Source organism: Equus asinus, chromosome 2, assembly GCF_041296235.1.
Source record: "Equus asinus isolate D_3611 breed Donkey chromosome 2, EquAss-T2T_v2, whole genome shotgun sequence".
NCBI classification, from domain to species: Eukaryota; Metazoa; Chordata; class Mammalia; order Perissodactyla; family Equidae; genus Equus; species Equus asinus.
The window spans coordinates 118,987,895-118,999,356 of NC_091791.1; the positions used below are offsets into that span (position 1 = coordinate 118,987,895).

Sequence of the window (11,462 nt, forward strand, 5' to 3'; positions counted from 1 at the left end):
CCAACAGCCTCATCATATTTTGTTCTCAAAATTAATCTACTGTAGTTGGCCCAAGAGCCCTTTATAACCCCTGCTCTTCAACATACTATCTCTACCTCTCCATAATTTATTTTTGTAATACTTACAAGAAAACAAGGAGGCTTAAAACACACAGACTTCCCCTCAGTGTGACAGAGACTACTACTATAGAAAAAAATCTTTGTGATTTTTATCATTCTAATTATAACAAATGCTTAATCGTCATTTCCAGAAAATACTGCCCATCCCCATATGAACTGGTAGATTTTTTTTTGGTCAAAATTGTGCCTTCTACGCTGTGGACAGGGTCACCAAGAGTCTTTATTAATGCAGTAATCTTCCCAGTTCTCATCACTCTCAGGGACAGGCCATACTGAAGATCTTCTGGTTCAATGGATTAGTCCCACACTTCCTAAACTGTGTTTCACAGAAAACTTCATGAAGAAGTGTTAGTAAGGTCCTCTATTCCCAAGTCTACATACTTTTTAAAAAAACTCCCCAGTCAATCATATTTTTTAAATATTGAATTCTTCACCTCTCTCATAAGATTTACAAAATTATTAACATATTAAAGGGCCTGACAATTCCTGCAGCAAAGAAACCTATTTTATATCTTTAACATGATTTCCAATATTACTTGAGCAGAAACACTTTCATTATGGGGCATACATGTACATTCTACAGAACAATATTCTCTTAAGCTACCCCTGTTTTAGCCCATACACAAGAAATTACATTCTCACAGGGAATTTTGGTGTTCAGGGCCAAAACAAAGGAAAGATTCAGAAATGAAAACTCATTCAATGGCACAATCAAATATCCCCTCATACAATGAGTTATCCATAGAATGTTTAACAGCATAAAAAGAAATATAGCACAATCAATCCTGCTCCTCATACACTCAGTTACTCCCAACCTTTCTCTAATATGTAAGCTGCTTTGGAAAGGCAAAGAATACATCAATATGAGAAATTTTGCTTGGAGGACACTTAGCTGTGTTGACCCCTGCAGTAACTTCAACCTCACACAAGGTTCTTGGTCTATAGTTTTGGGACCACTGGTCTAGACCATAGGAATGGCACTGTTTTTCATAATTCATTTGTTTTTTCTGTGACAAGTTCACAGGAATCCTCATGTGTAAACTCGTGGTTAATTTTATGTGCTGGACAAACACCAAATAAGGGAATCTTTACAATAAAATAAATCAAAGGTACAGTTTTATCACAAGGGTCATTTGCTACACAAATGCATTTAACAAATATTTACCAAGCATATTCTACATTACAGGCACTGTGTTTTGGTGACCATTCTAGTCTACTTTCAAGCTGATGTAGGGACTCATCTCTCAGATAGATATTTAGAGTCAGAATGATTGGAAAAAATCAATGATATTACAATAAATTACCCAAATTATCATTTTTTTAAATAATTTTTGGTTTAATAGATTGACACTTGCATGTGCGCACATATACACACAGAACATGGAATGATGGGTGAGCCAGAAAACTTGTTCCTTCTACTCATTAAAGTTACCAATTGTAAAGTCTTATCCACAAAATTAAATTATAAAAGAGCAGTGATGTGATGTTGAACTAAGTAACAAATATTATATACATATATATCAAACACAATCAGGGTTATATAGCTTTGGTAGATTAGTATCCTTTAAAGTCAATTCAAAATAAAACAAGGAAGTATTTCATGTCATGAATCATAGCATGCAGATTTAGCAAACACTTTACATAAAAGGAATTCTTTCTTTATATAACTGGAGTAAAATATGATGATGTAATCAATAGAATCCATATCCTCTTTCAGACTGAACAGAGAAACACAAATTAGGGCATTTAAAGTGCTATGACATTCCATATCTTAATTTTATTCTTATTCATCTGAAATTTTAGTTTCATGCATAATAAAGTTTTTGTTAATTATATTTATGCTTCTGTGTAACGCTTAAGTTCGATGTAAAAATGCAAAGAGGGATATAGGAGTAAATGCTTACAACAGCTTATATTTCTTGATGCGGTCTGCTGGTAAGCAAGGAATAAGGGAACTCTACAACCTCAACCAAAGAGATGGCAAGCTAGCACTCTGTCTTGAATTGATGGTACTGAGCAAGTCACCAAGAGATGAAACCTATTTACTCCTAGTTTCCCAGACATCGCAGCTAGAGAAACTTCTTAATGCCTGGCATCAATAGCCCAGAAGTAAACTGTGCTGGAAAGCTAGCAAATCAATGAGAACCACCACGGTTCCACTGCCCTACTGAGAAGCCAATGGGAAAGGGAAGGCAGATCCCAGTGAATCCCTGTATAAGAACAGCAATCAGAACCTCCTTATCATATAGAAAAGTTTAACCCACATACACCTTGCAAGTTAACACAAAACTTTGAGTGTAGGAGCCGACTCCATGACTGACTGGGTAAAGTTTCGGGCGCTCCAGTTCAGTGGCCCAGGTTCATGGGTTTGATCCCTGGCGCGTACCTACTCCACTCATCAGCCATGCTGAGGAGGTATCCTATATATATAACAGAGGAAGACTGGCACAGAAGCTAGCTCAAGGCTAATCTTACTCAAGCAAAAAAAGAGGAAGATTGGCAACAGTTGTTAGCTCAGGCAGAATCTTCCTTATAAAAACAAACAAACAAACTTTGAGTGTAAAATGCACCAGTGATTGGTGTTTAGAATATCTGCACTAACCCTTACACAGGCTGAGCTTTGCACTCATTTGCTCTCCTTTCTGCTTTGAAATCAGAAGAGCTCCCCAGTGAGGGGTAGCAGTTGCAGAATACTTGATGGCTGATGGTATCATATTGCATACAATTACACAAATTCTGATCAAATTAAATTCCCTAAAGTAAAAACTGTATACATCACATTTAGCCTGTAAAAAATTCTTCTTGGTCATTAGCCCAAATTCTGAGTTATAAAAATATTTCAATAGATAGCTACATATCCATTTACTCATATACTTATATATTTACTCACTCATTTATTCTTCATTTATGTATTTCCTTTCAATAAATATCTACTAGGTACCTATCAAGGGTCAGGCATCACCACTCATAGACACAGCTCTGCCTCATGGATCTTATATAGTCTGATGGGGAGAGAAACAGAGGAGAAAGACTTTAAGCACACCCTAATCATATTTTACACTGTGATAAGTATTATAAGGAAAGACTAAGATTTCATGGAAAAGTAGAATGGGAGAATCTACTATAGACAGCAATGAAGGTCCTGGATGAAGGTAGAATCCTGTGAGCCCCTAACAGAGCATTTTTTGCTACTCTGCAGCATAATGAAGTAAAACGAACAAAGAAAACAGGACGAAGTCCCAGCTTTGCCATGTAGTAAGTCAGTGCTATTCCTGAAGCTGTTTTCTCATCTGAAAAATGGAGATGAGGATAACACCTATACTTCACAAGGCTGATCATCACGGGGTTTTGTGGTGAGGATGATTTACCCTGAGCTAACATGCGTTGCCAACCCTCCTCTTTTTTCTTTTTGCTTGAGGAAGATTAGCCCTGAGCTAACATCTGTACCAGTCTTCCTCCATTTTTTGTATGTGTGATGCTTCCACAGTATGGCTCATGAGTGGAGTAATTCTGCACCGGGATCTGAATCCACGAACCTGGGCAGCAGAAGCAGAGTGACCGGAACTTTAACCATTCAGCCACAGGGCCGGCCCTTGATCATCAGGCTTGATGATCAAATATGACAAAATACCTGAAGCATTTCATAAACTGCAAAATAGCACACTGTTAGTTATTCATCTCCCTAAGTTACACTTCAGTATGTATCACAAAGTAATGTGAAAGATTCCAAATGGTCAGTAAGCATTGCTTATTTATATCAAATGTTCAGTAGGCTTCAAAATGCAATGACAACATGTATCATAAGGTACAAAAGCAATACAAGAAAGAAGAGTTCTGCTACTAAGGGAAGAAAAGAAGAGCTATCACAGATACCAGACTGTGCAAAAGCAAGTGTTCAATCCATATTGCTTTACCTGTAAAATTCAGACTTTTTCATATGGAAATAAGCAGATTTGCATCATCAATACAAACCAAAGATTTACTTCTATGTGCAAAATATCACAGGATCCCCAAGCCGTACTCAGGCTCAAGCAAGAGGTCTTCACAACAGGACAATGCACATAAGATGCCCCTTTTAAGAGATGTAGCAACATAAGCTTTACAACCTCCCTGAGGGCAATGACAAAAAGCATTCTCTTTGCCCTCTCCATACCATTCCTTCTAACATTAAATACAAACCTCCCTTCATAAAGAGCACATTAGGGAAGGTATTATTCTCATCCATCTCTGAAGTTCATTATATGCTTTCTTACCAGTGCCCCGGCATTGATGTATAATCATAACTTATGCACGAAACATATGCCAGTGAAAAGTAATGTCCTCCATAAACAGCCTTACTTCCAAAATGCAGCAACCTGGAACCAATGCTAACACACTCTGTGGACCTTACTCCTGGAGTGCCTTCCACGTTAGCAGGTTTTCAACCCCAACTGGGTCAGAAAAACATTTTTTCCTTTCTGCTGAGTCATCCCAGAGCTTACTTTGTAATAAGATCATTAGCACATTTCCAACTTTAAAATGCTAATGACGATTCATATGCAAATTCTGAATGTGGCCCCTGCCTCTCTAGAAGAAATCAGGAAAGGACTGCTTTGCAGCCTGTCTTTGTGTGGCTGTGACTGTGTGGGTGTCTCTGTAGAGCTTAAACCCTTTGTGCTATCAGTTCTGAATCAATTCTATGGGCATGCCACTGACATCTGGGAAGTCCACAACTGATCACTGTGTGTTAAGTGACTTGCCTAAGGCTAGATGTTCCCATAGACTTGGAAATAGAACCCGAAATTCCTCATCCTATTAGGCTCTTTTCAGCACCACTCCTACTCCTGAGTTCAGCTCCTTGGCCTGAGGACCTACCAAGGTGCTGGACGCTGGGCTCATTCAGCATTCACTAGCTGGCAAAGCACCCTCTAGACTCTGAAACGTGGGGAGGGGGGTTCATTACCATAAGTTTGATCAAAAAAATGCTTAAAAGCTGAATTCTCCAGATTTCACTCTAGCAAAGAACACCTTCTCCTCTTTCCCACCCTTCTGAAAAGGCGAGACAAACTGACGATGCAAATGTTTGTGTGTGTGTGCACGGTTTTTTACACATGAGTAGACTATCCATTTTACAGGAATGCAGCTCCATAGATGCTGCGCAAGATCTGCTAAAATGATGTTCTTTCGTACCATACTTATTTTACACGTAGACATCAGAAAAACAAAGTGAATTTCACAAGAAGAAAACGCAAAAAATGAGAATGGAATACAATAGAACTAGCATAATACATGCATATACATCTCATAATAACTAAGAATACACATTACATGTTACCTAAAAGGAAGTTGTAACTTTAAAAAAGATAATTTATGATATAATTTATGATTTATATGCATGAAATCAGAAAAAAGTAATCCTGTAGTTACATTTTCATTAGAATTGATTTAATTTTAATGGACAAATTAAGTGTAAAGTAATAAAGTGCAAGTTAAATCATAGAAATTAGTATTAATATTACTAGAGTTTGAATCTAGTTTTATATCCTCAATACTTTATAATTAATTAAGTAAAAATTAAGTAAGTGTAGTTTCTGCTCTGAATTGACAAACCAAACAACGGCTTATTCTAATAATTCGAATAAAAAAGAACTCATATGATTACTTTAAAATATTTATTTTTGAGTGAGTTATAGAATTACTTCATTCTCTATCAATAAAATACTGCTTTAAATTAAAATTTTCTAATCGTTTTATATTTTTAGTGTTTCCTATATTTTCAATAATTTTCCTCCATTTATTCATCTTTCCATCTATCTACTCAAAACGTTTATTATACACAGGATCAATGTTAAGCACGAGAATTATAAAAAAGGCATATAGACATTTTCAGTAGACAGTGTTCTTTCACATACACAACTCACTTAAAGAAATATGCTGTCTCAATAATTATTTAACCACACATAATTTAAAGGAGTATCTGAAATTTTAAAATAAGAGCTAAGAGAAACAAGGTAAGTTATATAAAGCAAAACAGTCTTTGTTTGACTGCTATCAAGTCAGGTAGTTAAAAAAACAGTGCATGAAAAGAAAAATTGAAGATAAGGAAAAACAGAAATGTAGAACATCTCCAATATCCATGAAACAATTTATAGCAAAATCATGTTAAATATTAAAATACTCAAATCCATTCTTAGATTGTTTCTAAAAAACACGAAAATGTGAAGATGATATATACATGTATATGCATAATGTATCTGTTATATTTGCTTATTTGAAGTCATCAGCATTCTTTGGAGGCATCATCTACACGCACTACCAGTAGACAAAGACTGTGCTTCACAACTGTTTAAAGAGAGCATTATTATTGTGCAATGTCTATTATTCTTTATGGTCATCTCCAAAAAGCTCACAAACAAGCACACATCTGTCCCACCATGAGATACACATTTTACATATATTTATTTCCAACATTAGTGAACATTTATTTATTTCACTAAATATACGTTTTCAAAAATATATCTATGAAAACCTGAGAATAAAATTTTAAGGAACGATCGATCTTCCATGATCATCTATCCTTAATCTTCTTGTAAATTTCGATCTCCTACTTCAGCATCCTCACTCCTCTACCTAGATTTACATTTTGGCCAAAATATTCATCTTAAACCGCATCTCAAATCATGTACAACATCTGCTTAAAAACTTTTGCAGGCTCTTTATTTCTTGAAAATTAGCGTCTGAAATCCTTGACACCGCAGAGAAGAGCCTAGGTGAACAGGGGTATGTCCTACTTTTCCAATTTCATCTTTTGAATAGCCACTTCACAATCTCCCACCCTGCTCATCTATCCAACCACATCTTTGCCATTTTTTTCCTAACCAAGAACATCCTCTTCCATCTATGCCAGTCACAATTCTATGCCCCCTGCTCACCCAACTTAAATAAAATTTCTTTCATGAAGCTTTCCATGTCAGAAGTAATCTCAATCTCTCTCCTTCTCTCCCTGGCTATCTCTCTCTCTCCCCTCCTCCTTCCCTCCCTCCTTCCTTCCATCTCTCTCTTTTGTTCCTCTACTGGGACTTACATATCCTACTTTCTGTTACAGCCATTTGATATATCTCCTCTAATAGCTACAACACCCTTAATGCTAGACCATTTCTTATTCAGTTTCATGACCTAAGAACACTTAGCTTTGTGTGACTAGTAAGGTGATTAAGGAAGTGCAAAAATTGTTTGTAAGCAACATAATTGAGTGGTGGCTCTAATCTTATGCTCACATATTCTCTGTTCTTTCTCTATAAAATATGACCTCCAAAATGATACGTAACCATTGCTATATTAGATGGCCCTTTAATAAAAGTCAAATATCAAGATCATGAGCAAATTTGTTAAAGGAAATTAGATTTTCCTAGTGTATGATATCAATCACTTCACTTGTGGAAGATATTTCAAATGCCAGTCAGTCTCATCTGTCAATGGCCTTCAATCTCCAATCCTATCAATCCCCAATTTTTGTTTATAATAAATTTGTTTAGAGAACACAAAAATTACCATCACAAGAATGTAAAGAAAAGCATACAAGAATACTATGGCTATGTTATGCATAATTATTAGCTTTGGGATTGCACTTAAAGATTATTCAACATAATGGCTTGTATCTTCAATTTGTCTATTACTGGGTCCAGAGAGAATTGGGACATCCAATTTATAGTGCATGAATTAGGCAACTATTGATGGAGTTTTTAAAGGTACCAGGTATCAGCATGATGCCAAAACAATCAGATGACTAAGTTTAAAAATTCTCTCAATGAAAATATGCAATGGTCTGCAACAACCCATTGTCCTTATTCTCCTGGTTGTTTTGCTATTGTACAGAGTTCTCAAAGAGCAATATCGATAAATTTTCTCTTTCATTTGACATTCAATATAATAATTTTTTTCGTAATAATCCACCAAATATTCAATTAACTTCTGTATAAAATTGTCTCCGCTAGAGAATGTGAAGTTCCCAATTGATAAAGTCACAGATTACTGACAGTAGATCTTAAATATATTAGCTTTTTCCCATAAGATCATAAAACATACCTTTTGAATAGAATTAATTTCACAAAATTACAAAAAAATAAAATATGCATAATGTTAATTTTTAATGTAATGTATGTAAAGTCATATTCTTTCTGTATTTCTTGCTAACACTTTTATTATCACAATGCCCTGTATATAAATGTCCTAAGTGATATGCACTGATAGAAAGGTACATTATTTTTTTTGAAATCACACATGATAATTTTAAGATCTTTAGGTTAAGAGGGAAAAATTGATGAAAATAGTTTTGTGTGGTCAATCATTTCTTCCTACAAAATCCACAGTACTATATATTTTTAAATATATCTTGCTAAACAGTCTATTTAAAATAATAATCTCAGTTTATTTGTAAATGTCTGTATTTTTATAACTTGTTGTAATGTTTCTCAAAATACTGCCCGCAAAATACATGCTTCAAAACAATATGAAGCACTGGTTTTAAATGCAGAGACCCCAGGATTCCAGTTCACACCAGCTGGATCAGAATCTTCTGGAGGGAGGAAACTGGGGGTCTACATGTAAAGCGAGTTTGCCCACGTGACTCCGATGTCCACCAGACTTGAGAAACCTACGGAGTCTCTCTTAAACCATGCCTCATTATGTTCTCAACGTCATCCGTTAGAAGGAAACTACGGCTTTCTTCCAAAAATTACTGTTTTCAAATGCTCATTCCTACAATTTCTAAAGTATCATTCAACATAAAATTAAACCTGTTTCCAAACCCATGGTATTTCAGCTTAATTAACAAATGAAAGGGGTCATTTTTCTCCTTATCCACAGTTGTCCTAAAGTGTCCTGAGCAAAAGCCCGTGACACCCACTTCACACCTCGGGATTCGGCCCTCTGCTTTCCACCGGTCAGAATATTGAATCCCGTCAGCATTAACACAGCTCTTAACGACAATCAGCTCACTAGCCTTAGACTCTCCAGGTGGGGCGGCCCCTTCCGAGAAGCCGCCTGCTGCACAGGCCTTTCAGTTCTCAGAGTCACCCGGGCCCTGTCAGCACCTCCGACAGCGACTGGCGGAGCTGGGTTCCGGGTTTCACTGCCCAGGAACCTGTCCCTAGAAAAGCCGCTGAGACCAAGGAAACTGATCCGAGACACCGTGGAATACACAGACCACTGCCCTTCGTTCTCTCCAGCTGACAGCATCTCTTGCCAAAAGACAACAAAGGAAACCTTAAGTACCTCTTACCCAGAACATGAGCCACCCCCACACCTCGCCTCTTTTCCCCCGTATCCAGCGCCTGTTGCTAAGGAGGCGACATAGCACTTGGGAAGCCTCTGGACCAGGTGACAGACCACTGGAAGAGCTGCGAGCACGAGAGCCAAGCGCTAGGCCAGCCCAGGACCCCTTCCTTCCGCAAGAAAGCTGCGCCTTCCGCATGGCTCCGACGCCAACGACGCCCCCCGCGCACGCCGGGCGGGTGGAGGGAGCGGAAACAGCACGGGCCCGACGCCCAGGAGCACGGCTCCCTCCGCGAACGGGGAAGCTCCGCCCGGGCAGAGAAGGCCTCTGGCCCAGTACGGTGGCTGCCTGTGGGCCCAGACAGCGGGGCAGGGGCTCAGCGACAGCGCTGGGGAGGGCAGGAACTCACCATGTTGACTTCGGAAACCATGTCTATGCTGGCGATGTCGATGTTCATCCCCACGCAGACCGGAGGACCTGCAGGAAGCGCACGACACAGTGATAGTGAGGCTGGGCACGGGGTGCGGATGGCTCTGAGGATGGGGCTCCGAGGAAGAGGCACAGGCGAAGTGCCCCTCACCCCCACCCCCCACGCACACACTCACATCGCCGCAGCTCGGCGGAAGCGGCCCCCGCCTCCCTCCTCCACCCAGGCCGCGAAAGAGATGGGTCGCGCTTCCCGCAGCGGCCGCGCACACCCCTCTTACCCCCGAAGTCGGGTCTTAGGCGAATGTCGTAGCCTTTCAACAGCTTGTCCACCGTCTCCTTCACAAAGGACATGTTTCCAGGATCGTTCACGCTGGGGGAGGGGGCGAGGAGTACAGAGAACAGGGTCAGGCGGCGGCTCACTCCCCAGCGCCCGGCGCGCACACCCGCGCGCTCTGCCCGCCGCCCGGCCAGCCTCCCGTCAACCCACCGCGACCCTACCTCTGGGCGCAGCACACCACCGCCACCAGCACTGGGGCCGAGAAGATGCCGAAAAGCCTTCCTCCCGCAAAGCCCCACATCCCTCCGCCGCGCCCCGGCACGGGGGAGGGGGCGCCCCGCCGCCGTCGCGACCCGCAGCCGGGGCTGCTCCTGCTGCTGCCGCCGCCGCCGCCGCCGCGCTGGCCCGGAGCGGAGGAGGGAGGAGGGGGAGGGGGAGGAGAGGAGGGGGAGGAGCGGGCGCGGGGAGAGGAGGAGCAGCCGGCGCGGGAGCGGAGGAGCGGCAGGAGGCAGGGCTAGCCGAAGGCGGAGCCGGCTGCGCCGCGCACCCTGCCCTCCCCCTCGTTTGCCGCGGCCGGTGGCCCCAGCCTTCGGCGCTCCCTCCCGCCCCAGCGGTTGCGGAGCGGAACCTGAACCCTGGCCGGGGACGCCAGGCAGGAGCCGCGGCTGCGCGGCGCCGGGCCGAGCCAGGGGTCGGCTGCGAAGCCAGCTCGTCTGGGCTCCCTGCGACCAGCGAGAGAGGGGACTGGCGGCTACAGCGACAGGAGCAGCGGCGGCGAGGAAAACGCGATCCACTTCGCCCCGTCCCCTCCCCGGGCCCGACCCCTCACTACGACCCCCACCCAGCTGCGGCGCAGGCCGAGAGCCAGTGGGTACAGTTCAGTGCTTCTGCCCGCGGGACTGAGCCCTGCAGCGTCCGGAAGGAGGCTGCGGGGCCCCGGGGAAGCCCCTACCTCACCTGCGGGGCTCAGAGCCTCGGGTTCCTAGGGTCCAGGAGAGCCAGATGGGCAGCAGGAGCACTGGGAGCCCGAAGCACATGGCGCTGCTCCTCCTAAGCTGGGTGGGATCCGCTCTCCCCCACACCCATGGAGCATTCAAACAGCTACACGGGGATCCCCGCCCCTGCCTCCACCCATGGGCTTTCCCTCCTGACCCATCGTCCAGCCCCTTGCACGGCGGCCCGATGAATTATTTATGCAATATAAGACCGTTTTTAAAAATTGGTTCCTTAAACTAGTCCTCTCACCCTCACCCCTGAACATTCCACGTGAGCACTGGGCCCTCTCTGCCCACATAAATACATTTATAATGAATGATAAAGAGAGGACTGAATATGCTCCCTTTATTATCAATAAACTGGAGTTCGAATCAGACAAGAAACCGTG

At 42.1% G+C, this 11,462-nt stretch overlaps 1 protein-coding gene across 2 annotated transcripts in view; it reads right to left on the reverse strand.

Annotated features, from left to right (window-relative positions):
• Positions 1–11,148, reverse strand: part of GABRB3 (gamma-aminobutyric acid type A receptor subunit beta3) — a 221,778-nt gene extending 210,630 nt beyond the window's left edge. Inside the window, exons 1-3 of one of the 2 annotated variants that reach the window (XM_014851376.3) lie at positions 11,036–11,148; positions 10,080–10,171; positions 9,782–9,849 (exon numbers count right to left, since the gene is read on the reverse strand). In XM_014851376.3, the coding sequence (XP_014706862.1) occupies positions 9,782–9,849; positions 10,080–10,171; positions 11,036–11,115 (240 nt within the window). In that variant the 5' untranslated portion in view covers positions 11,116–11,148. Of the gene's footprint in view, positions 1–9,781; positions 9,850–10,079; positions 10,172–10,299; positions 10,507–11,035 lie in introns of those variants that run through there. The other variant, XM_014851375.3, reaches the window with a different exon arrangement.
• Between the last annotated feature and the right edge of the window lie 314 nt (positions 11,149–11,462).